The sequence below is a fragment of the Desarmillaria tabescens genome (assembly GCF_030435595.1).
Source record: "Desarmillaria tabescens strain CCBAS 213 chromosome Unknown EV420scaffold_116, whole genome shotgun sequence".
Classification (NCBI taxonomy): Eukaryota; Fungi; Basidiomycota; class Agaricomycetes; order Agaricales; family Physalacriaceae; genus Desarmillaria; species Desarmillaria tabescens.
This window is the reverse complement of record NW_026848415.1, coordinates 73,874-97,382: the sequence shown is the minus strand read 5'-3', so window position 1 is coordinate 97,382 and position 23,509 is coordinate 73,874. Positions and strand designations below refer to the sequence as shown.

Here is a 23,509-nt window from a genome sequence, read left to right as displayed (position 1 = left end):
TCAGCAGGTTCAACCGGATAATAATCATATGCGGTATATGATTCAATCCATGGAAAAACATTGATTTGTAGAATGATGCATGAGAGCTGGGTCTTCGAAATTTCGGAATGCTCGACACCTTTTGAAATCATCTGTCACATCGGGAGAGGCAGGGTTGCTATGACAATTAAAAAAAAAGACAAAGGGAACATTGAACACATTGAATAGTGAACTTGAAGCACACGAGTCCAAACTCTCATTGACGCACAGCAACGTTATATTCGGGAAAAGGGTTGGAAGCTATACATTTCACCTGGGGGCCCCGGGGCCATAGACCAGAGTCAACGGCTCTATGTAAGATGACTCAGAGTGACAAACGGTCATATAATTGGCACATATGTCTGTTAGCAGTGCTGTGTAGAATCTGTACACATAGCAGTGGTAGATCTAGCGCTTGCCGTAGATGATCGTGGCTGTGTTGGAATCATCGGCCCGGCCGCCCCGCACGTCCATTTTCTCACGAAGTCGAGAAGTTAATCTCAACAGGAACTTCGACCAACCTCCGACACTTCAAGCTTCAACCTCACTCAGGTGAAGTCGCTTCATTCGCTTGTATTTTTGGATTCGAATTATTAGGATCCAAAAAGTCCTTGGGCCTGTTAGGTATTCTTACAATCGGTGAGTACCAAAAGACCCTGCCACGAACTACTTATCAAAAAGCAGTCATTCGTCTCCAAATCTATCGTTTTCATTGTGTCCTATTGCTAGAGACAGTTTTATATCTCTCAAATCTAATCATTCAATATAACTCAAGCATCTCCAGGGCGACAATGTTGTTTACCTTCCTGGCTCTGGCTCTAATCTGCGGCGCCAAGGCACATCACCATTCTGAGTCTCTCAATGACCACCTATCTGTCCCTAGCCACTCGGGTAAATGTGTTCGCCAATTCAATGAAGAATACGACATCCCGTACTGGTACCCAGATCAAGAAACACTCGAATACAGTGGTGTCGAACCCCCTCCACTTGAAATCGAGCCGCTTATCGTCTCAGGGCCCAGCAATAATCGAGTCGACTTGGTTTTCTTCTCCGATGGCTGTGAGCATTCGCCTCTGGTGTGATTTTATCTAATAAAACACCTCCCATAGACATTCTCGAGGAGCGCGAAAAATTCATCGTGGACGCTATGCGACTAGCGGAGGACGTCTCCAAAAACCAAACATTCAATACAGTCCAGCCAATACTCAATTTCTGGGCCGCATTCACACCCAGTCAAGAAGTGAGTGACTGTATTCCAAGCTCATTCATTACGTTGCCTTTAACGTACTTCTCAGAGCGGTGTTGGTGTAGGTGGAAAGCCCAAGAAGCAAGCTTAAAGCAACCGTCTCTCACTCACGATGCACTAATCGATGCGCAGTACCACGTACGGCCTCTATCGCCCCGGAACAGAACTTCGCGGGGTCTATTATGCAAAGCCAGAAGTGGCGGGAGCTGCGTGCTCCTCCATGGGAGATCAATGTGATTTTCCCATTTTGCTAGGTAAGGAACAAAATTTCCCATGTCAGGGAACCTTTTACCGATTTAAGGTCCAAGGCAATGATCCATTGTACGGGGGTGAGAAACTGATGGCTGGCCTAGCATCCTAAATCTAATGTATCCGCGATAGGTCTTGGTGGCAGATACACGTCAGTACGAAGTGACTATGAGTATTTACCCAAGAAAGCTTATCTTCCTACAGTGTAATCACATCATCAATAGTCAACGGACCCTCGATCCTACGCCACGAACTTGGGCACTCCATCATCCTCGTTGGGGAGGAGTATGATGGAGGCGAGGTCTACCGCGGCGTCGATGCATATCACGACTTGAGCGAACCCGTTCCATGGGCTCATTGGCTTACGAACCCTCCAGAGGACGACCAACCTTCTCGCGTCGAACGATCCGTCATGCCGCTTCAAGACTACGCCTGGTCTATGCTCAACACATCAAAGCCCTGGACAACCGAGTTCGTTTCATCCGGAACGTTTTCGCGCCACCTCGTCCGATTTTCGCTCTCGGGCCTTTTGGAGAGCTCCGACCTCACGGTGAAATTGGATGGTATTGACCTAGGTTGGGTTCCCAAAGAAGGACTGGGCGTAGATCGATGGCATTATGACGTCTATCGAGACAATGCTTTGGCCGGTGGTACGCATGAGGTCAAGTTCACGCTCCTCAACGCGGACAGAGAAGGTATAGCTCAGTTGTGCAACGTGGAAATCTTGGAATTCGGTGATGAGAATGAGTGCGTTGGTCCCCTTCTCATCAGAAAAAGATGTTTTCTCACACTCATTACAGGTTCATCGCGGCACCGAATTACTATGGTGTTTTCCCCACGTCCGTTCTCCATAATTATGCTTAAAGAGTCAAGATTAATGGCTCCTCGTTCCTACAGTTACTCCGCCACGAACAAGACGTCCTATCGCCCAACAAACGAGGACTGTCTCATGCGACTCGTCACGACTTCTAACTTCTGCAAGGTCTGCCTAGAAGGTCTCTGGCACGCCCTGCTGTCAAAGGTCAATCTGATCGATAGTTTGACCGAGGGCTGTTCTGGGAAGTCCAAGACACTCACTGTCAAGTTGATCCCGTTGGCCCAGTTCAGACAAGTGCCAATTGAGCCGACCGAAAGTTATACGATTACTTGGTCTAGGAATGGAGAGGTCATTGAAGCGTTTACCAATAAAACAACTCTTATCGTGGACGAGAACGCCGGCGCAACTTATACGGTAACCGCGAAATACGTCACCACGGAAGTGAGAGTGGATAAGGAAGGCCATCTGGTTGACAGTATGGATTACATGGTTACAGATGTTTGTGAACAGTGATGTCCATTGCTTGCGACTCTGTGTTCGGTGTGCAGAGAGGAGAATATTTGACTTCCAAATGAATTGCATGATGGGGTAAATACTGTGCTGTAGGGTATTCCAATAAAACCAGGTTGAAAGAGAATAAACTGTCCACATAGTAAGCGCATTAGGAACGTACGGTAAGGTCGAAAGCGGATATGAATACACGAGGATAAAAGCACAAAAGTGGTGGATGCGCTGACATGTGCCATTGAACGACAGTGGTCTTAAAGGAAGGACACAGTGAAGTATGATTATGTAGTAATCGATAGCAAGGAGGACGAGGCCTAAGGCGGTAAGTGATTATGAGGGCTCACAGCAATACAGAACGAGGAGGCATGCGAAAAAAGACAGAGAAGGGAAAATCCATACGCGCCAAAATGAAATATGAAAAAGGTCACATAACAACGCACTTGCAGCATCCTCCTGCATCCTCTTCTTCTAGACGAGGTTCCTGGACCTCAAGCTTTGCCGCACCAGCAGAAACTGGTTGTAGTTTTGCAGTAGTGTTTGGCGCGTAGTGTGAGAATGGTACAGGCGATGCAGGAGGCTGCGTCCGAACCGGCAAGGGTGTCCGGTCATGATTCGTAGATATTGGAGATAGTGGCGGACGCGGCTTTGTCTCCTCCTCGTACGCCGTATCTTGTACAGTTGGGTGGTCGTTATTAGGTCTTCCGAACTCATCCATGAGGATACTGTCAGGATCACCATCCAACGGTGGACGATACTTCGAGTGGTCATATCCGAATGTTCCGGGAGCCTGTCAATGAAGGTAAACCAAAACAGACTTGTAGCGTAGGGTAAAAGAACACTTGCCGGTGCGACGACTCTTTCCATTGGTCTGGGCTTAGGGCTACCATCCGCTTGCTCGTAATGACCGTCGAGGCCCCTCTTTCTAGCAACGACTGGTAGAACCACCTAGGGGAGCGATACATCAGTGGATATTACAACCTGATGAGTCTTAGACTTACATCGTCCCAATTACCTTCCCGAGGTACAGGTTCTGTCCATGTAGGTATGGCGTCTCGCATATCGTCGTTGGGTGTTGGGTAATGAGCGACACTGCGCCTCTTTGCTTCTTCGTCTCGTTCTTTCCTCAAAGCCTCGTTCCTAGCACGTGTAGCTTTGGATATGGTCGTCCTTGACTTTGATGACGCAGAGAGAGAAGCGGGTGAAGCACCACGTTTTTGTTGCAATGTAGGTGAGGCGGTTTTAGTCTGCGAACGGCTAGGTGGAGTGTATGAAGTTGATGCAAAAGAAGGGGGCTCGCTAGATCCCCTTGCTATTTGCGTAGGTGTCGCCATTCGAGAGTGTTCGGTCATCTGACGTGTAGGTGTAGGTATTCGAGATGGTTGTTGACGGGAAGATGGTCGATGGAAAGTGGGCGTAATACTCCGCGATCCACGCGTGGCTGTAGGCCCAGGTGTCAAAGCAGACGAAGCATCAGACACACCATTGTGATTGGAATATGGCGTGTAATAGTCTGACGAGTTCCCAGCGTCCGAAGCTTCTCCATCCAAGTCGGTCAATGGGTGCTCGTCCATTACTTGAGTAGCGTCTGCAACGCCATCTTCTTCCATGTGGAAGCTCTCCCTGCGTTCAGTAGCGCCAACACTGTCCGCTCGCCTTCGCCTTCGCCTACCTTCCTCAAGGGCGTCCGTCCAAAGCATTCTGGGCCTCGGTTTTCGTTCTAAGGGAATGGCCATAGTTGGCGATTTCCAGCATCTCTTGGCGCCGGCCTACTCTTAGTTCGCCCACACCACCATTCCGCGACACCTCTCCCCGATACCAATGCTCAAACGGACGTTCTTCTGATTCCATGGAGGGCCGTGGAGGGTCGTCAAGCGGCTTTCGGATGCTTTCCTGGGATTGATATGCATTGAGAGAAGGGGATGATTCTGGTTTGAAAGGAGCTGGCTCGTTGAGAAGAATCGGTTGTTGACGACTCGTTTCGGATATAGTCGAACGAGAAGCAGCTGCCGGTTGTTCATGCACTATCCATAAGTCAGGATCAGTGGTGGTTGACTGCGGGGAACCGTAGGGACTGCCTGCTATTTCCCGGGATGGCATAGTTATGACTTGAGGTACTGCCAGCTCTGCTTCGAGTAGGCTTGGGTATGCGAGTTGGTTTGGCTTCGACATGGCGAGGAGATCTTGACCGCGAACCATTGGACTTCCCATTGAGTCGTCCTTTCTGCGTGTCAGACGAATAAGGTTGCGAATATGTTCTTGAACGGGTCGAAGAAGATTTGGCGGGGGTAACGCGTGAGGATGATGAACCACGATCTAAGGAAGTCCGTGCTTGTTGTTGAAAGGGTCGAGAACGCGAAGTTGTCGCATTGTTTTGATAAGGAATTCAAAGCAGAGTTCTGTCCTCGATATCCAAACTCGTTGCTCGCCGTCACTTTCGACACGTCCTCCGACGAGGTTATAGAAATAGCTGATATGCGCCGGGCAAGTGTTCGACTCTCATTCTCCAGTCCTGGAGTATATCATTAGCAAGTCTCAAACAACAGGAATGTTCGTCGAAGATTTTACTTTTTCGCAGAGCCGGTACCACCTCCTCGTCCCAAGACGGACCCGGACCAGGTAAAGTTACCGTTTGGGTAAGGGCCATGGTTGAGAAAAATAAAGAAAATTATGGGAATTAAAGCGGAAATCGAGCCAACCAAAGGCTCGATTCCGGGATTGGCAAGCAACAGAAAGGAGGAGAGGAAAGCAAAGAATGGCGGTAGGTGGTGGTGGGTGGCAGAGACTAAGATGAAGCACCGGCACAGAAACGATGAATCCCAAAATAGAAATAGATAATTAGTTAATATTTTTTTACACTTTACTTAAGAGGACAGGCACAACTTCGTAATATGTCCCCAAGTACAACGTCAAGAATATCGTTGACCTTTGCGACGTCGTTTTCTCCTTCCCAAGCAATAGTATGCAAACCTTAGTAAGATTGTTGAGAAGCTCTCGATGACGGAAAGATGGTATTGTGAACATGGCAACTCATATAAACGCCTTTGATCAGTTTACTCGGTCCGCCAAATTTTCGACGACTTAACAGCGGACAATCAGATAAAGGACATCGGCCAGGTTGCCAGTACTACCTATAGTTCATGCTCAAGAGTTACTCTCACGAAGTCTCCAGCAGACGCTCTTTCCAACAAGAGAAAGTAAAAGGTCAGAAGAAGACCAGAGTCCTCAATAGTCAAAAGCGCACAATGATTTCGTCATTCCATCAACCGCAAAACGTTAAGTTCCAAATTTGATGCTTGATATAGCGCAGTGATGAATATCAGTGACGGTATAATGACAAAACGAAAACATGCGAGGTAAGTACTTTCACTCCTCACTTCCCCCTCGACGATGTAGCTCAAAAGCTCTATACTCTTGTCCGCAGCGTCCTCGATGTCACACTTGAACCTCCCCTTCGGACCAAAGGCGACGGCGACGAAGGTAAGGCGGTCCAAAAGTGATAGAAGAACAACCCGTGACGTCGCAGTCCCGTTTATAATCCCTTATCAGAATGCTGGGCCCAACTGTCCATCGGTAACGGCATCCAATATGTCACAATCGGTCCGCCATCGCCTCGGGACAAGACCTGCATGAGGCGGAGGAAGTGCACTGTCGTCCCAGTTTGGGAAGACAGACTAAAGTCCAAAAATAATTTTAGAGATCATCGGGTTTTGCCGCTCACTAGAACCTCCGTTTGAACTTCTTCGTTGTTCCGTCTGCTGCTCCTGGTGTCAGGAACTCAATGCGTTGCCTGAGGCTATTCGTACTAAGTTCGGCTGGAGTCTGTGGGATAAATCATAGCAGTTGCCTATGGGCTATTCCTTTGCCGCACTCACCAGAAGCAAGATACCGAGTGGCTTGTCAGATCTACCAGACGCCGCTTTAATGAGCTTGTCAGGCGCACACAACTGAGCGACGGAGGGTCTTTACCATCTGGAAAAGTTACCAACGGCCGGTCTTCGGTCTATGGGTGAACATTCAACTGGGCTGTTAGTCAACGCGCGGAAAGGGCAAGACCACGCGTGTCCTGGATAAAACTAGAAGAACAGTCGAATCCCGCAGTGGCTTGGATAGCTAGGAGTGCTGGAAAACCGATCCATGCTCGGAAAACGTTTATACTCCACTAGACAGGATGCTGAAACAATGAAGTTGAAATCAGGTTGCATCCTGCAGCGTCTGTCGAGGCTAAGTCCGGACCGGAAGAGGTATATGTAGATTACAGTGGTCGTTGCATTTGGGATCCTAATGAATTGAAGGAAGACTTCCAATGATTGCTGGTGAGAACTTGTTAGGAATTTTCGATACTTAACAAGGAAGATTGGCAGAAACCTCAACGAGCATGTAGCGGATTGTCCCAAACTTCATCGCTATATACTCCATGTATATTGGATTGAACTGTCGGCCAGTATCTGCACAAAACGAACGGGGTGAATTGATGAAGGAGAATTTCAATCAACTTTACCACAACTGTCAACCAACGCAAGGTCGGACTAAGACTTGACGATTCCTTCCGTTGCAAGTGACTACAGATTGGACTGACATTATTCCTCGTGCGAGCTGCGTCGGCTGACTAAATGAGAAGTCACCAGCACGTCCGATCGAGCGCCTCCACGCAGTCTGAGCGCTCTCCAGACTGTGGAGTGGTTCGCCCCTGCGTGAGGATATGATACAACATATACTAGTACATGGCTTGGTATATTGGGTCCAGCGGAGATACCGTTCGCAAGCTCGTGATTGTCGAGGCTAAAATAAGCGGGGGCCAATATCAAGAGTCTCGTCAAAGTCTTGTCTACGTGATTGCATAGATAGCGAGACGCTGAAGTGCTGTCCGATGTTGATGAGCGGCGGGAATGCATATACTTTGATCGCAAGACGCAAGATAATAGCGAAGAGTCTCAAACAGAAAGGGACCTTGGATCCAGAGCAATCCCTTTGACGGTCTTCCGCTTTTCCATGATTCAAATGGAATCCCGAGTAGAACATAAAGCCAAAATAAGGAAGTTCTTCAAAGGAATGGTTCTCTTTGAACGTAGATAACACACGCTAAGAGTCGAGGCCGTTAATAGTTCCGTCCCGTAGAAAATTCTGTGACGATTTCTGGCGGTAACAAGTTCTGAAACGGACACCCAGCCCCCAAAGCGCCATGCGCTTCGAAATATGATTCAGGAATTTGCATCGAAAGGGGTTCTCGGCGCCACTTGGGGTCCTTTTCATGAGCCCCCAGTAATGCATGAAAGCATTTGCGAGCGACCCAAAGTGTGGAAGATCAGTGTAAGGAGTGGGAAGTTACTGCGACAGTGCGAGCGTTGCCATCGGAGATCAGCAGAAAGTTCATCATCTCCGTGAAGCGGGTATAGACGCGCAGACGGCCTAGATTTTTGTCCACCGTTGTCGCCGAAACCCGGGGAACTATCATGAGTATGATGGACAGTGAATGATAAAAATTCAACGTACGTGAGAAGCAATAAAAGGTGCGATATAATTAATGACTAACATGCGGAAAGGACCAGTGATTGTATGTACTGGTGTATCAGACGTCAGTCGCGGTGGATGACAAGAGAGGAAGGTGATGACTAAATATGGGCGCCGGCTCGGAATTTCGGGACCGGATTTGTTGATCTCAAGCCTCGACTTAATTTTCTAGGAGCAAAGACGAATATTTTCGGTACACCCCCCGATATCTGACATTCACACATGAGGTATTCCACGATGATACTTGAAAAGCCCGCAACAAATTCTTGGCTTCTTAACTGCCCCAAATCTGCGCTCAAATCCATCCCCGGCCTCCCACTAGTCACTTGCTTAGACTATGCGCTACATTCCCCAGGAGCTCATTGACGAAGTCATCGCCTTCGTGCACGACGATATGCCAACCCTAAAAACATGCGCCCTCGTTTCTCATGCCTTTCTCCCTTCCAGCCGCAAGCACACATTTTCTCGAGTCATCTTGGCTCAAAAGGACTACCGCTCTAGCAGTGCTCGTCCATTTTCTGGGGGAATAATGTGTACCTGCGACAACTTTCATTCCCTTCTTCGCAGCTCACCCTACATCGCGTTCTTTGTCGTCTCACTTCGAATGGTACACTTTCAAGTTGAATACGGAAGAGGTGTTCGCGGAATTTATCATGAGGACACGCTACCATGCATCCTCGATTCTCTGCAGAACTTGCAACGCATCACCGTTGGTGCTGACGATAGCAAGGTATCGTGGCGTATGCTGCCGTCGGTCTTCAAGGAGGCTTTATTTCGGTCGTTTTCCCTCCCCAGTGTCCAGTGCATTGACATTGATCAACTGGAAGATATCGACCTACCACGCACTCTGATGGGCCGCCTCGCTGGATCACCATCTTTGAAGCGGCTTTCACTGAATTGGATCGAATATTCACGCGCTCCCCGTTCTGATGGTCTGGCTGATGCAGACGTACGGGAGCCCGTGATACGTCCGCGTCTCGAAGCATTGGAGCTATCAGGATATGATTGTCCAGTTAGCGCAATGTATCTATCAGGTCCAAATTCTCTATTCGACACCCATCACCTCCGTGAGCTTTCGGTGGGCTTTACGGGGAAAGATCTGCAGAGGCAGCGTTCTTTGGTTCAAGCCATCATCGATCAAGCCTCGAATACTCTGGAGTGCCTGGTCTATCGGCAACTTTTTGGTATGTCCCCCATTTTGTTGCGTGGGAGAAAGAACTGATGGACTCGGACAATCAGAATGGGACTCTTCATTGAGCCAAGGGCCTCTTCTGAAGACAGAACATCTCGCGCGTCTGCGATCGCTGTACGTTAGCGTCGATTTCGTACCACCTCCCGCTTTGATACCATTGACGCGTACGTTGGAGGAGCTAAAACTGCTGGTGATTTTACGAGGCAATCACGTACCGCCGTGTCATGAATGGTCATTATTGGATGAACACATTGGCCATTGTCGCGACATGCCATCGCTTCGTAGCGTGGATCTTAAGCTGCACAGTCAATGTGGGCATAACTGTTATAGCTTCTTGTGCACAGGTGCCAAGGGGGCCGAGACTCTGAGAGCTTCACTCAAAGAGGTCAAAAAGTCGCTGCCTATATTGCGTCACCGAGGTATCTTGAGTGTGGAGGCAATTCGAGGTATGGGATTACTTATCCTCTTCGGCGTCTTCCCCAGACTCACCCAATCAATTTTTTGCATAGTGCGTCGAGTATGGAGCGGAGAGTTTAACTAGCGCAAGTGTTACACCAGCAATAACGACACACTCAAAGATCGTAAGTTCTTCATTCACGGACCGAACTTCCACCTGACAGGCTTACCCCGTAGGTAGTAGACTTGTATCACTACAAAGCTGAGGTTCCCTGTAATCTTGAATATATTTGTAGAAGGAATACTATGAAGTATCATCAATATGCTGGCAGAAATGTGGAAACTTTGAGCAACCCCTCCATTAATGCATGAGCTTATGCAACCGTCGCATCTGATTTTCAAACTTGGCCTGTTAATCACTGACGGTCTCGTAGACATAGTCTTAATAAAACCCTCTCCGAAAACGTACTGAGGCTAGGTGCATCAAGTTGGGGAAAGAGCGAACGCGAAAACGTGCACAACAGTGATCTCCGATTGTGAAACAAAAAATATTCTTGGCTTTCTTCAAGATAGATAGTAGAGAACCGGCCAAGTACATGACTTGGACGCTCCGTATTTGACAATCAACTACATGCATTTTTGACGAGCACCATTGATGGGGCAAGACAGCGTCAGCACGCAGTCACTGTCAGTTATTTCGATGACATGGCTTTCAACATGTGCAAGAAACGTTTCGGCGCAGTCCAGCCTACCTCTTCGTTACAGCGGAAGTTGTGCGCCAGTTGGCACAGTGCACAGCTGGTCGGCTACAGAGTTGCACCGGAATGAAGGCCGACTGAGCTTACGTCCAAGCAGCACCTGTTCCGATACGAAATCGATGATGCGAAATGGTAGAACTTGAAACGTGCAGTGGCAAAGGTTGGCCGAAAAAAAAATAGCTGAGATATATTCTTGCCATTCTAAGGCGGATATATAAATGAAAAAAAATCACCGGCTCTGAATACGCCACGCCAAACTTAGACCGGCCTTCTGGTAGGGGCTAAAGACTTCCCGCATCTGCTGTCTTCGAGATTTCATCTGAGCTGTAGAGAGCCGCGCCGCTACAACGATAACCGAGAAGCAACTAAGCCTAGTTACTCCGAGCGTCCCCCAGTTCGTATGACGGTAATCGAGGAGTTTCTTCACACCGGTCATTTGACGCAGCTGTACAGAAATTCGTAGGTCTGTGAGTGCCGTAAGGTTCTGTCTCTTGGGCTTGCCGGTGAGATACTCAATCACAGAGGATGGAAGAAGTAAGGGCACGTCGTAATCTTCGTTTTCGATGTGCAAGACTTGGAGGGACGGAACGGAGGGAAGTATACCCAGAAGAAACCCACGTTCGTCGACTTCAGGAGCCGCGATGATCAATTTGGTCAAGGAACACGCTGATCGCTCGAAAAAACGGATGAAGATATCGATATCTGGCCATGAGGCAGCGGGATCTGACCACGGTGAGCTCGTTCGAACAGCGAGCTCGCTGATCGAAGGAAGCGTCACATAATCAATGAATCGACTGACCGCTGCACTGTCGGTATACCGGAAATGGACATTGACTAGACTGTCCAATCGATGGGCATCACGTTGGCTGTGCTGAAGATCTCTACTCTGTTCCACCTCTCCCACTTCCAATTCCTCTAGGACTGCCGCATTTTCCACAAGGTAAAAGAGATCGCTCAACGCAGCTGTTTCAAGCTTTACCGTGATGATATTTTGCACTGGTAAGGAGACAATACCACTGGCACTGTCGACGTCTAGATGACGAAGTCGAGGAATTGTGGCATAAAGTTTTCGCCGCCAGTTGATGATGGGTGACGCGGAGCTGGAACGATAGGAGCGAAGCGAAAGTGTCTCAAGCATCGGAGCATCTGGGATATTCTGGTCTAGTGCCCTATGAACAGCATCATGCCCATTGAAATCGAACTCCAATCTGCCGATGAAACATTTGCATCGATGTAGTTGGGAAAAAATAGCATTGAAGGCAATGTTTTGGTAGTCACTGTGATAATGTGAATCCCAAGACTCGGTGAAGGTGAAGTTAATACTGAGAGGCAGGTGCCCTGACGATGATATCCATCTCTTAAGCACCGAAGCCCAAGCTGCGGCTTCTTCTGAATGAGGCCTATTGAATGCGTGGTATTCCACGGACAGAACCGCCCAAATCCTGGGTATCGATAATGCCACATCCCGCCACCTCCTACATACCCACAGGAGTCGTAGACGACTCTTCCGGAAAGCAACACCATCATGACGACCGGAATCAAGATTTGGGTATTGTGCGCAGTGAGCGAGAAATACTTCTCCCAGAAGCTCCGCAGGGAGAGAACGTATAGGACTTGCACGGAGGAGCGTACGATGGTCAGCGATGGACTTGACAAGTTGGGCTTCACGTTGGCTAGTGACCAAAAGCTGCTCTTCAAGATCAGCCTTTTGTGTTCGAACTTGCTCAAGGAGCTGTTCCTGTTCAGACAGAGACTTTTGGATCACAACACAGTCGTGTTCATTTGGAGCATGGTTCGTTCCCAGAATATCGGAAACGGAAACAAGTGGCATCCTGTGTATCCCGTTGTCAGTGATTTTTTACATCGTTACAACTGTTACCTAGACGCCACGTGCAATATAATTGTGTGCTAATAAGCTCTTTCTTTCTTTGCACGAGTGGGTCTTTGACACCGGTGAGTTGGGTGGCCTCGTTGAGTGAGGATGGCAGTCGCAATTGGGTGGCGATGGTGGCGGTGCTGAGGTTATGCTTCCGGGCCGCTGACATTTAGAGAAAGCAGAAAAATCAGGACATAGACTTTGTGGAATACATATTGCTGGTCTACAGGATCTAGGGTCAATTAACAGCTTCCAATAGAGGCCATCCTAAGTTCTATTATTTGCTACCGTCTTCACTCACTTCTCCTTGAACTCTCCATTCCTCGCCCTTTTTTATTACCAGCAAACCAATAGTCCACTGAGCAACAGAATTAGGGCAAAGATTGTATACATCCAGCCTGTGAGCACCGCAGTAAGGAGGGGAAGTAGGTAAACAATGTATTAGTTTCCATCACGAAGAACCCAAAAAACGCACCATCGCCAAGCTTATCCTTTCAGTGAGTGTCCTTGCAAGTCAGTAAGGAAAAATGCCGCAAGAACATGTGACAAACCTGCACAGGTACTGCGATCTCCGTACCAATAAATGCCGCCATTCCACGAAAGGAACTGTTTAGCGCTACAGCACTGGAAGAGCGACCCACATTTGCATCAACGATATAAGCCAATTCGCTGGCATAAGCAGAGCTAATACGGAACGCATTGATCACACAGATCCAAATTTTGATTGAGGAGCGTAAACTTACATTGCGAAGAAACCCGAAACGAATAGCATAACGCATATCGCAGAAACATGCACGCGCTGTTGACATACCCACGCAAGCCCTATGACCGACATAGGGAAGAGCCAGATGCTATATACTGTGCTCCTCAAGCGCATCTAGAGATTGAAAATGAGAGATGAGGGAAGCAGGAGGCAGAGGAGGCAGGGGATGCAAACCTCCGGGTAACTTTTGCCTCCATTCTTTCGCCTGAGCCTTGCTAATTCACGGTCCGAGAAACGACCTCCTAGTATGCTCCCCGCCATCGATCCTTATGGATAACAGATAATACCATTAGTTTCGGTGATGCAAAGCGAACAAAGAGAAACAATCTGCAGACCCAGTCCGAACGACAGTAAGATGAATCCTATCGTAAGCGCATCGTAACCGTAAGCGCTCCCGAGAGTTCGAGATGTTGTGTATACGACTATGAAGCAGTATGAGAATAGAATACCTGTGGGGAGGAGTCGAGTTGTATCATATATCACAGTCCACAAAAGGCCGCGTACCGGAGGAGAATAGCATGAGAAGATTGTTCCGGCGTCGAAGAACGAGCCATAACGGATGGACCGGGTTGACATCCCTCAAAGAGAGCGTTATTGTTGGTAGAGCTTCCGGGGTCAAAGCGCCGGCGTTAGGATTACTAGTTTCCTGTTTTTCCAGGTCAACATCGGTCTTGACATTTCCGTCCTCCCTCGTCTCCTTCGTATCGGTTGGTTTCTCCAGAGTTTCAGCTTCCTTGGCCCGCTGCTTTTCTTCGTTTTTCAATCGCTGTGCTTGCTCCTTCAAATGCCGTTTCAAGATATTTTGGTATGCGTAACTTCGCTCTTTCCTGTACGTGTCTTTGAAAAAGAACAAGAAGCACAAAAAACTAGACCCGGCAAGGATGGCGAGGAACCAGAAGGGGCCACGCCAATTAAATCCTGTAGTGAGGACTCCACCAAATACTGGTCCTAGAGATGGACCGAGAAGAGGAGAAATATAGTATATACCCATCTGTGAGACAGGAATAAGCGTCTGAGCAGTCCTACTAAGGGCACGAACCTTTGTTCCTCTTTCCTGAGGATCGAAAATGTCTGCAAGACTAGCCGCGCCGATAGTCATCACAGCGCTTGAGCTGGACCCAATGAGTAAGAAAGTCAGCAGATAAAACACCATACGCACCCTAAAGCCTGCAGGCATCGCATTCCTATCACCCTATGGAAAAGAAGCGCTTGATAAATAAATTTACTTGGGCACAAGTGTTGGAGCAGAATCTTACAAGCCTATCGTCTTGCTGGTAGCCACGACGATTGAACCGGCGGTGAATATCAGGAGCGAAATCAGGTAGACGAACTGGCATAATGAATTAGTCAAAACAGCACCCAAACACCTTGGCTGCGTTGTACCCGGCGGCCTTTCACTTCGCTGATAGAACTCCAAAGCAAGGGTGTGACTCCTTGCAAGGCAATGAACAAGGAAATGCTCAAGCTAATTTGCCCACTCGTTGCAGGGAGGTCTCTTTCCATATCCTCGATCGCAGCTAATATAAAGTTCGTTAATTACTGCCAGTCATACATCTTATGGAAGCAACCTCACGATTTTGTATGTTGGCTCCGAATCCGGCGATCATCGAGCCTGAACAGATCACTCCGAGGACAAATTTCTAGAGCACGACGATCGTAATGGAGGGCGGCACGCGACCGTGAGATTGCCTTACCTTGCGCATGGATGACCACTTTCGTGGATCATCTTGGACCGGGAGATGCTCGATATCCAAAACATCCTCTTCGACCACTGGGGCAGCGACAGACTGGTCGTCACCCTCTACGATGCTGGACTGACGCACATCTGTCGTCGAATTCAAGGCCACTGTAGCGGGCGTCGCGGCACCAGAGCTGGTCATTGGCGGGAAAAAATAGTGGGTGGATTGTTCAAGATTCTGAATGCCCACAGCGGGGGAAATTGGGGGAGTAATGTGATTCATCCATACCAAGAGCCAATGAAGTAGCTTGCACTACGTCTTTCGTCCGACGACAACCGAGATACGAGGTGAAAAGCCGAAAAATCATCGCTCCACGTGAATTCGCTTCAAAAAACTGCCGACTTCGAAAAGGTTTAGGGGATGACATATACGTTACTTTACGCAAAACAGTTACTCTGTGGCGAAAGTTCCAGCTTATTAACGAGGGAGATATCGGGTAGTCCGGTCACAAGCGAGTATTTGATTGGCAATGAACACTACGCAAACAAACCTCGCCTTCAAGAACGTAAATTCCCCGGTCATTTCTGGAATGTGTGAGACTGATTTCCACTCTTGACCTCACTATGTCCCTTAGGAGGAGCTGGGAAATCGCCATAGAAATAGGACGCGCCGCCTGCTTCTTCCTATGAGATTCCGGAAAAACATGTTGCAATAAAACACCGCACCTTTCTTTTGTTTGCCTTTCTTTTTTACTTTGTTATCTCCGTGGATTTCCGGAACTTGGTCAAGGACATTTGGCACAGACGAAAAGTCAAACGGCTCTGGATCTTGAACGGCGCTTTCACCCTCTCCAGATTTCGATTTCTTGGAAGAAGTCGCCTCCGTTCCTGTCGTGCCGTCATCTGTATCTGCAGGGGCGGCTCGTTTACGCTTTTTCTGCCTAGCCTGACCAACCACGACAAGGGTATCTTCAATCTGTTCCCGTGGCTGCCTTTGAGACGCAGGGATAAACGGTATCTCCGCTTGCATCTCTACTATACCATCCTCAGCGGTTTCGTCAACTTGCATGGGGATAGCATTCTCTTGAGGTTCGATACTGACACGCTAAGCATAAGTTAGTACACCACGGCAGTTGCAGCGTGGAAACGGACGTAAATACCTTGGGTACAGATGGCGCGATGGAAAGTGTACTATGTATCCGGGTAACTAGTTCCCGGAACCGACTCGTATCGCTGCTCTGGTTCGTGTTCGATGTCTGTTGAGTGAGAATCAGTACCAATGTCATGAAATCATCTGTTGAACCCTTACGCGAGCCATCTTTCCAAACAATGCGCTCTGCGAAGTTGCGATACCTGGGGACGATGACTGGACGGACGGTTTTCGGAAGGGCAGTCCCGAAGAGCGATGATTTGGACGCTAAACTCGATGCAGCCGTAGCTATGAATGGGAGATATCAGATGAGAAGAATGCATAAGAGTCTGCAGGGACTGACAGCCGGACCACAGGGTAGAAGACGGTGTTGGCTGAGTTTCTGGAGCTACAACGTCTTCATCGACGTGCTCGACTTCCATGGGTTCTGGTTGCGGTTCGGGAATACTTGAGGCACTAACAGAACGCGAAAGATGGGCCTTGACTGCATCACGGATGGTATCTAACAGCTCCCTCGCTCTTTTTTTCATTAAAGGCGGAGGAGAATGAAAAACTCTCAATAGCGCAGCCATGTCGGCGGGAGGATTTTCTGCGAGTTGGAACAGGAAATGATTAGGCAAAAGATATCTGGAAGAATCGGAGGTCAGAATGAACGAGGCTACGAATGTCTAATATCGGCTAACCTGGTACTCTCGTCCTCCTCGCGGGCAACCTTATCCCGCCATGCATGAACACCTTTGTATACTTGCTTTGGAAGCGCACCAACGCCCACATTTGGCGCCGAAGCGAGAAGAGCGCCTTTGTTCCATTTACGAGCCAAGGTATCCCATCCAGTGCTACCAGTTCCTTCAGCGGCATCATACAGCTCTTTCTCGTATACTTTCAGAGCGGTTTCCTGTGATCTGGCAAGCACCTCACGAAGTAGGGAGTCGCTGGATAACGGAGAGGATGATGGGCCACCTTCTAGAGCTTGAGAACGAGCTTGGGATTCGCCACGATCCAACAACGCGTTCCGAAGATTATCGTATATAAACAATAGGAAGTGTGTATCGGAGCGAGCATATTTCAGCATCTCCTCAGGAAGTGGCCTAAGGTGACACTGTCAGATCCAGCATGTTAAGAGACATGAATTCCATACCTTATGCGCCAATCGGCTAATTGATACCGCTTGTCGGGGAGGAAGTCGCAGTACATCTCCAGTAGATTCGCGAGGCCATGCTTAGGGAAAGCTAGCGATCATCAGCTTCGCTAGCACTGAATGCAAAAGGTTTTGACGTACATAAAATCTGAGATGCGTGGTAGGTGTCGAAAAGATTCACGATATATAAATTTAGGTCTTGTTGCAGCCATACGATATCGCTATCGGCGCCGTGGAATACCTGTATGTAGGGGTTGGTCTCAGGTTATAACAGGTATGATTTACTAACCTTGATGATGCCCGGGTCTGCAAAAACCTCATTGAGAACTTCCAGTTCATCTCTAAGGGAAAGAACGTCTATTATCCAGTCCTCTTCTCGTGTACTAATCTGCATCAGGCACAGAAATCCTGCATAAGTACGATAACTGTGGTGTTCCAGGTCGACTGCTATTTCTGTCACTTGACGTAGCTTCCCCAGCATGGTTTGCAGCTCTTCTGGCGCAGAAACCCAGCTGAAAGAGGAGGTCTCGAAGGGCTTGGGCCGTATTGGTGGTGCTTGATGAAACATATGCAGTGGGTACGACAGATGGGTGATTTCATATCGATATGGATGAGTGGACCTACGAAATTGCTCAGAAGAGGATGCATAAGAATGAAACAGCAAACATACAATGTACTGGCGCTATCAGATGCATCACTAACTTGGTCAAGAAATTTATACCCTAAGGGAAATTTCGCGTGGTATTTGTGTTTCAGACGAGGATACCAAGGTGTATTGCTATTATCGACGAGGACCTTGAATTTGAGTTGAGGCTTAGCCAAGTTGGCCGCGTGTTGGATGACCGGAGCAGGTTGACCTGACGATTTCTTCTTCTGCTGCGGATATCATGAGGGCAAGTAAGAACGACAATTGATAAGGATCCAAACCTTGATGGAAGAAAGGCCCACTGAGGGATTTATTGCAATGGCAGGAGGCTTTGTCTTACCCTGGTACTCATCCAGTGAGGTGTCCTGAAAGAATGTCATTATACTACCACAGAAGCATACATGGTAGGAACTCACAACACGCTCCAGCAGTTGGTCCATACGGTCGACGATAAGCGTCTCAAAGCTATCCAAAATATCATCTTCACTCCGAACTTTTCCTTTTCCTTTCCCTGGAGTATCAATGGTTGCCGCCAGCTCGAGTAACCGATTCGTCAAGAATAACACCTTGGAGGAGAATACGTCTATGTCTTTTGCAAAACTGGGGTCCATTGATTTGTGAAAGGCGAGATCTGGGGGTAAGAGAGCGGCATTTCTCGTGGCCTTCAACGCTGCACGAGGAATGTTCGTGTTCAGCTCCTCGAAATTTGTAGCCATGTTGATCGAACAACGAGAGAATTCAGGCTTTATTTGAGGAGGAGAAGGGGGTTGTTCCGTGCCCTGAACAGCGAAAAGAGAAACCTGAATGAACGTCGAGCACCAGAAATTTGCGAAGTTTGCCACGCACTACACGTGATAAACGTGACAACTATCGGGCCGGCCTCCGTTCATGAAATTCCCACCACGTCCTTGCCGTCCTTTCCTTGACTGGTCACTGCATCGTACAACATGTCGAGAAGGACGTCCTCAGTACCAGACGTCGACGACTACCCTTCACTTCTCTGGATAGCGTGCGTCGCACTACCCCCCAACATTTTGTAAATAACCTCCGGCAGTGTCCCTTCTGTTCTTCTCGTGTCGGCATATTTTGCGCGCAAATGGTACCTAGCTCGTAAGCTCAAGGTTCACGGCATTGGGAAAGGGGGTTCGTACTCTGGGTTACTCTGTCTTTGCCACGACCAATAATCTCTTACTAGCACCGGGATTCCAGACTGGTGTACGACGTGTCCGTGTAACACCAGACATTGCCGCACGGATACAGAGGGGAGAAGAAGTCAGTCCTGAAGAAATTGCGGCGTCTATTGCGCGTGCGGAACGAGAGGCTGAGAACGGACCGCCATCCTCCGCGGCTCCTACGAAACCGACATCTCCGCCGGCGGAGCCAGTGAATGAGTGGCTACCTGAATCCCTCTCAGCACCGAAAAAGCAAGCAAAGAGAAGGCGAAAGTGATGTGTATGTTGTGAGTGAATGACGTATCAGATCATGGCAGTGATTGACTGTATGAATAGCTGTCTACGGAATACACATCCTTACCATCTTCATGCTAGCACATTTACTTACAACATTAATGGAGCTATCCTTGTCCTGCTTAGTCTGGGATAAAAAGTGTGTATGATACTCAATTTTTGCTTCAAGCGCTGTCTGTCCCAGATCATTCGACGAGGTACTGTGGCGTCGTCGCCTATTAGTATTCCGCACGGGAATTTATGCACATACAAGTCTCTTCTATGGGTAACAGTAACGCAGGGTAAACCAAAGCAATCAAATCTATTCAGCGAATTGCGACGGTTGATATTGCAATATATTCCACTCTTTCGTCATATTATTTCAGTATTAGCATCCAGGCGGTCGACCTTGGCATCACCACGCAGCGGAGCAACCACGCGCAGAACGCTGGTACGCGCTCACACCCTGGTTCCTGTTAGAAAGACCCTCGAGAAGTTTAAGAAAGTCATCCGGTACTTCAGACTCTTTGAGAGGATCAGATGAGTCGCGGACCGGCAACAGCAGTGGACAAGTCGGACACTTCTGTTGCATGCTCGTTCTGATCAACAACCGTCAGATATCAGATACATTAACTCCGAGTCTTGCTGAAACTCTTGTTGACGCATGAGACCCATGTGTTCTAAGAGATTTCTCGCACACTATCCTTGTTTTCTTATGGGATATAGTCTTTCTGTTTTCCACGGCGGCTAAGAACTATCGAGGCTGTCCGAAGCTCGATATCTGAGTTCATTTATGTTGAAGTCATGCTTGGTTGAGGAGGTCGACTGTCGACTCCCATAATCGGATCCATTGAATTATGTACGTGTCAACTTCATTGGAAAATCTCGATTCCCTCAAATTATACTATTCCCCCATCAAGGCAGCCATAATTTTTTTGAATCGAGTGATATATACTACTCAGCGACGCGGGTATGCAAAATTTGTGACAATAGACATGCAATTAAGTTACGGCAGTAGATATTCTCCTGCTTCAAAGTTATAATACACTGATAATTCATCAACTGCCTGGACACTCTCAACAAAATGAGGATGCTGACCGCCGACGCTTCAAAGTAGGCCCCTCATCAATACTCTTCCTTTTCACTCTCGCATATCCCCCAACGTATGTCGCATTCGCTACAACATCTTCAAGAATATCCTTCGCAGAGAATTTCTCAGTTATACTCTGCACAAACCGAGTATTAAGCTCAGCGATGGGGTGATCGGGATTAACATCCAGGCGGTCAAGCTTGGCATCAGAGCGCAGCGAAGCAACCACGCGCAGAACACTGTACGCGGCCACACCCTGGTTCCTGTTAGGAAGGCCCTCGAGCAGTTTAAGAAAGTCATCTGGTGCTTCAGACTTTTTGGGAGGATCAGACGAGTCGGACTTGGCAGTGGAAGGAGGGGGAGCCACATCTGTGGGCAAAGATCCATCAATCCCTGTTCTTTCGTCGGCCTGGGTGACATCAATAATGTGCCAACATTGACAGCGCAAAAACTCACGAGTTGGTCGAAGAGATTTTCAGGTTGTAGGGCCTCCAACATGTCCTGGAGCTCGGCTTCAGGCACCAGTTCTTCCGTCTTTCCATCAAGATGGACATGCAAGAAAAGCCAAAGGAGAGACTCATCTGCGAGCTTTAGACTAAATAACAGAGTCGGGCTTGTAGAGCTAGCAGAATGAATACAAAACACGCTCCTATGCTCGTCTTTCAACCAAGCGAGTGTATCGGCCTGCGTTTCGGCAACGGAAGCCAGACGTCGAGAGGTGCCAGGAATATATTTAGATATGCCAATCTCCTTCTCGCCGGAATTGGTTGACGCAAAATCCACGAGACTCGCAGTTTGGTTAGCCCAGTCTGGTCGTGTACCTGGAAAAGAGAGGACATCCGCTACAGCTCGAGGCTAGGAAAAGACGTGAGCTAAACAAAGCGCTACGAAACAGGTGGCAGAAAGAGGGCACTGGTAGCTTGTATCCGCAGATAGATAGAAATCGATGTCTGTGAGAGATCTCTTCTTGTCGGCAAACCATTGAGCACACGTTACGAGGCAGAGAGGCTCGTCGATGACAATCTGTTCCATGTTGGCATCAATAAACCGTCCAACACCTCGAGAAACGGCGTCGACTCGATCAATCCCAAAGACCAAACGATGATCAAGAGTAACGAGACAGTGGATCAAAGCATCATGGACAGCAGCCTTGACGGAAGGATCTATGCATAAAGATTAAATCTTCGCCGAGAGGAGGAGCCACTTGATGAGGCTTACAATGTTTTGGGTCCGGCATTTTCATCGGCAAGTAACGACGCTCAAAGTCCCTGGACTCTTCTGCACGACTGTACGCTTCGCCATCGCGAGGTTCATAACCGGTACTTAACCAGACAAGGAAGTCAAGGAGGCGGTGGGGACTTTGGAAATCGGTGGCAAGCAGCTGGGAAATCACTGAAGCCGTAAATCTATGCCTAAAAGTTCGTATCATCGCATACGGTTCTTCAAGACAAAGTCGGAGACACTAACCTCCCGCGAAACCATCTCCACATCCACAACTGTAGCTCCTCGCCAGAAGGACTCGACGCTATGGATGGTGGCAAGAATTTAGATACGTATTGTCTCTGTAGTTCGGGAGTGCCGAAGTCGCCCGAATCTGAACTCCACTGGTAGTTGCTCCACTGATCACCTTGGAAGTGTTTCCGCGGAATTTCGGTACCAGCAACGATAAAAGTGACATCGTAAGCCTGTACATGATGTTGCCAAGTCGTCAACAACTCCTTGAGGATTGGTCGGCCGTCCCCAAATGCATCAGAGAAAGTGTATTTTCCGCCATCCGCGAGGACATTGCCCTCATCGATCACGATGAAGAGTGGTGTTCCCGGAGTTGTGGGGAAAAGAGAAAAGATGGAGTCCAAGGTTTCGCGGATTGCTTCATCAAAGAATTCGGTGGGGACAACCCATTCTTGCATAATGTCTCGCAACTCATCGAATGGGTCGCGTTTAGGTCCATTGGATAACTGAAGAAGATGTGGATGGAGCTGTGCGAGAAGCCAGCGATGTCGCATTCCATCATCAGGTTTCCCCGACGCGGCTTCCAAGAACCTTTTGAAGACGACCAAACGAGCGAGGAGTACCACACTGAAGTATCGGTAGGTGAAGCGGGCATTAAGATCCAAGCAGATTTCAAAAGTGGGATCCTCCTTTGGTGGAAGGATTCTGTTGAACACACCCTCCATCTCGAAATCGATCATCATCGTTGAGATGTCGTTGGATCCTAGTTTGGAAGAATCGACGGCAGCAGTAAAATAGAATCCCCAATTTTGATGAAGGCCTTCCAACAACAGCCTTGTTTTGCCTGACGCCGACCCATTGACAAAGAAGCTGTGGTAGATCAGAAGCAAGTGAAACAATTTAGGGAAATTGTGGGAAGAGAGAAGAACCCACGAATTCGTGTTATTCTGATAGATGCGTGCAATACGGTGATTCAGTGTGGCGTTGCTAGAGAATGTACCAAAGTCATGAAGAAGAAGGACAGGCTCGCTGGTGTTTACGAGACGGGGTATTTCCAGACTCTGGATGTGGTCAGCGTATCTGAAGCTGTACTTGGCACTAAAATTATAGCTGTTGAAAGCCCAAAATGATGAAGCAGTGGGGTTGCAGAACGTGTCGGAACCATGACGGAGACGCTCCAAGTATGACTCGATAGTTGTTAAATAGCGGCTACCTCTCCAAGCCAGTTTAGAAGGATTGGGGCACAGTAAGGCTATTAAGTACGTCAGTATACGATGAAGGCAATAGAAAGGAAAGGAGCAAGTATACGTGTGTCTTCAAGCCCATCTAGTTTACCACGAGCATGGCAGCGTTCCAAATTGACATAGTACATAGGGTTTTCCCGGAGAAGCTGTTGAATGCATTTTGTAGACAAGAATGATGGCGGCGCATCCTCCAACTTCATCGACGTGCGTAGTGCTTGCAAAAAGCGTGACGCTTTTTCGAAGTCGGAGATGTCAGGATAGTCTTTGAAGAGAGATGGATGGACCGTGAGGGCCATCCTGTCGATGTTAGATAAAGAACAGTAACTAGACCGGTGC

The 23,509-nt window shown here is 48.3% G+C and overlaps 8 protein-coding genes across 8 annotated transcripts; 3 read left to right on the top strand and 5 right to left on the bottom strand.

Moving 5' to 3' along the window:
- The first annotated feature begins 429 nt into the window (after positions 1 to 429).
- On the top strand, positions 430 to 2,966 carry EV420DRAFT_1588996 (IgA peptidase M64-domain-containing protein). The gene is made up of 10 exons (XM_060474874.1): positions 430 to 657; positions 703 to 1,077; positions 1,128 to 1,258; positions 1,314 to 1,345; positions 1,397 to 1,518; positions 1,573 to 1,593; positions 1,646 to 1,664; positions 1,718 to 2,260; positions 2,314 to 2,352; positions 2,411 to 2,966. The coding sequence occupies exons 2-10, from the start codon at positions 810 to 812 to the stop codon at positions 2,841 to 2,843; spliced, it is 1,608 nt and encodes a 535-aa protein (XP_060322509.1). The 5' UTR covers positions 430 to 657; positions 703 to 809; the 3' UTR covers positions 2,844 to 2,966.
- On the bottom strand, positions 2,967 to 5,630 carry EV420DRAFT_1588988 (uncharacterized protein). Its single transcript, XM_060474873.1, has 7 exons — positions 5,403 to 5,630; positions 5,332 to 5,346; positions 4,944 to 5,165; positions 4,608 to 4,915; positions 3,836 to 4,510; positions 3,681 to 3,782; positions 2,967 to 3,624 (listed from the first exon to the last, which is right to left on the bottom strand). Exons 1-7 carry the CDS (start codon positions 5,479 to 5,481, stop codon positions 3,262 to 3,264), a joined length of 1,764 nt encoding a protein of 587 aa, XP_060322508.1. The 5' UTR covers positions 5,482 to 5,630; the 3' UTR covers positions 2,967 to 3,261.
- Positions 5,631 to 8,492: 2,862 nt separating this feature from the next.
- Positions 8,493 to 10,288, top strand: EV420DRAFT_1753593 (uncharacterized protein). The gene is made up of 4 exons (XM_060480459.1): positions 8,493 to 9,529; positions 9,585 to 9,983; positions 10,047 to 10,118; positions 10,171 to 10,288. Exons 1-3 carry the CDS (start codon positions 8,683 to 8,685, stop codon positions 10,076 to 10,078), a joined length of 1,278 nt encoding a protein of 425 aa, XP_060322507.1. The 5' UTR covers positions 8,493 to 8,682; the 3' UTR covers positions 10,079 to 10,118; positions 10,171 to 10,288.
- Positions 10,289 to 10,853: 565 nt separating this feature from the next.
- Positions 10,854 to 12,701, bottom strand: EV420DRAFT_1588956 (uncharacterized protein). Its single transcript, XM_060474872.1, has 2 exons — positions 12,582 to 12,701; positions 10,854 to 12,523 (listed from the first exon to the last, which is right to left on the bottom strand). The coding sequence occupies exon 2, from the start codon at positions 12,520 to 12,522 to the stop codon at positions 10,921 to 10,923; it is 1,602 nt and encodes a 533-aa protein (XP_060322506.1). The 5' UTR covers position 12,523; positions 12,582 to 12,701; the 3' UTR covers positions 10,854 to 10,920.
- Positions 12,702 to 12,718: 17 nt separating this feature from the next.
- Positions 12,719 to 15,461, bottom strand: EV420DRAFT_203880 (MFS general substrate transporter). The gene is made up of 13 exons (XM_060481197.1): positions 15,025 to 15,461; positions 14,904 to 14,970; positions 14,714 to 14,847; positions 14,587 to 14,660; positions 14,490 to 14,522; positions 14,370 to 14,442; positions 13,835 to 14,321; positions 13,666 to 13,779; positions 13,505 to 13,596; positions 13,311 to 13,444; positions 13,119 to 13,251; positions 13,043 to 13,058; positions 12,719 to 12,965 (listed from the first exon to the last, which is right to left on the bottom strand). Exons 1-13 carry the CDS (start codon positions 15,289 to 15,291, stop codon positions 12,904 to 12,906), a joined length of 1,686 nt encoding a protein of 561 aa, XP_060322505.1. The 5' UTR covers positions 15,292 to 15,461; the 3' UTR covers positions 12,719 to 12,903.
- A 126-nt stretch (positions 15,462 to 15,587) lies between these two features.
- On the bottom strand, positions 15,588 to 18,761 carry EV420DRAFT_1631908 (ribonuclease H-like domain-containing protein; the record flags this gene model as incomplete). Its single annotated transcript, XM_060476171.1, has 13 exons — positions 18,359 to 18,761; positions 18,224 to 18,307; positions 17,967 to 18,172; positions 17,586 to 17,916; positions 17,438 to 17,537; positions 17,297 to 17,387; positions 16,842 to 17,246; positions 16,502 to 16,785; positions 16,385 to 16,446; positions 16,318 to 16,344; positions 16,169 to 16,264; positions 15,735 to 16,113; positions 15,588 to 15,685 (listed from the first exon to the last, which is right to left on the bottom strand). Exons 1-13 carry the CDS (start codon positions 18,656 to 18,658, stop codon positions 15,588 to 15,590), a joined length of 2,463 nt encoding a protein of 820 aa, XP_060322504.1. The 5' UTR covers positions 18,659 to 18,761.
- Positions 18,762 to 18,787: 26 nt separating this feature from the next.
- On the top strand, positions 18,788 to 19,761 carry EV420DRAFT_1588943 (uncharacterized protein). Its single transcript, XM_060474871.1, has 4 exons — positions 18,788 to 18,951; positions 18,997 to 19,085; positions 19,138 to 19,401; positions 19,451 to 19,761. Exons 1-3 carry the CDS (start codon positions 18,890 to 18,892, stop codon positions 19,389 to 19,391), a joined length of 405 nt encoding a protein of 134 aa, XP_060322503.1. The 5' UTR covers positions 18,788 to 18,889; the 3' UTR covers positions 19,392 to 19,401; positions 19,451 to 19,761.
- A 702-nt stretch (positions 19,762 to 20,463) lies between these two features.
- EV420DRAFT_1652192 (uncharacterized protein) lies at positions 20,464 to 23,469 on the bottom strand (the record flags this gene model as incomplete). The annotated part of the gene is made up of 7 exons (XM_060478616.1): positions 20,464 to 20,886; positions 20,934 to 21,332; positions 21,366 to 21,640; positions 21,696 to 21,889; positions 21,945 to 22,799; positions 22,863 to 23,181; positions 23,238 to 23,469. The coding sequence occupies 7 exons, from the start codon at positions 23,467 to 23,469 to the stop codon at positions 20,464 to 20,466; spliced, it is 2,697 nt and encodes an 898-aa protein (XP_060322502.1).
- Positions 23,470 to 23,509: the final 40 nt, after the last annotated feature.

Coding starts and splice junctions, on each gene's coding strand:
- EV420DRAFT_1588996 (XM_060474874.1), top strand. CDS start 810: ATGTTGTTTACCTTCCTGGCTCTGGCTCTAATCTGCGGCGCCAAGGCA. Junction 1,078..1,127: donor GGTTTTCTTCTCCGATGGCT/GTGAGCATTCGC, acceptor CACCTCCCATAG/ACATTCTCGAGGAGCGCGAA. Junction 2,353..2,410: donor TACTATGGTGTTTTCCCCAC/GTCCGTTCTCCA, acceptor TCGTTCCTACAG/TTACTCCGCCACGAACAAGA.
- EV420DRAFT_1588956 (XM_060474872.1), bottom strand. CDS start 12,522: ATGCCACTTGTTTCCGTTTCCGATATTCTGGGAACGAACCATGCTCCA.
- EV420DRAFT_203880 (XM_060481197.1), bottom strand. CDS start 15,291: ATGAATCACATTACTCCCCCAATTTCCCCCGCTGTGGGCATTCAGAAT. Junction 14,971..15,024: donor AGTGGTCATCCATGCGCAAG/GTAAGGCAATCT, acceptor GTCGTGCTCTAG/AAATTTGTCCTCGGAGTGAT. Junction 13,445..13,504: donor GAGGCAAAAGTTACCCGGAG/GTTTGCATCCCC, acceptor TTCAATCTCTAG/ATGCGCTTGAGGAGCACAGT.
- EV420DRAFT_1588988 (XM_060474873.1), bottom strand. CDS start 5,481: ATGGCCCTTACCCAAACGGTAACTTTACCTGGTCCGGGTCCGTCTTGG. Junction 4,511..4,607: donor GTGGTGTGGGCGAACTAAGA/GTAGGCCGGCGC, acceptor GACGCCCTTGAG/GAAGGTAGGCGAAGGCGAAG. Junction 3,625..3,680: donor TGGAAAGAGTCGTCGCACCG/GCAAGTGTTCTT, acceptor CTTCATTGACAG/GCTCCCGGAACATTCGGATA.
- EV420DRAFT_1753593 (XM_060480459.1), top strand. CDS start 8,683: ATGCGCTACATTCCCCAGGAGCTCATTGACGAAGTCATCGCCTTCGTG. Junction 9,530..9,584: donor GGTCTATCGGCAACTTTTTG/GTATGTCCCCCA, acceptor TCGGACAATCAG/AATGGGACTCTTCATTGAGC. Junction 9,984..10,046: donor GAGTGTGGAGGCAATTCGAG/GTATGGGATTAC, acceptor TTTTTTGCATAG/TGCGTCGAGTATGGAGCGGA.
- EV420DRAFT_1588943 (XM_060474871.1), top strand. CDS start 18,890: ATGTCGAGAAGGACGTCCTCAGTACCAGACGTCGACGACTACCCTTCA. Junction 18,952..18,996: donor CCTTCACTTCTCTGGATAGC/GTGCGTCGCACT, acceptor AACCTCCGGCAG/TGTCCCTTCTGTTCTTCTCG. Junction 19,086..19,137: donor TCACGGCATTGGGAAAGGGG/GTTCGTACTCTG, acceptor ATCTCTTACTAG/CACCGGGATTCCAGACTGGT.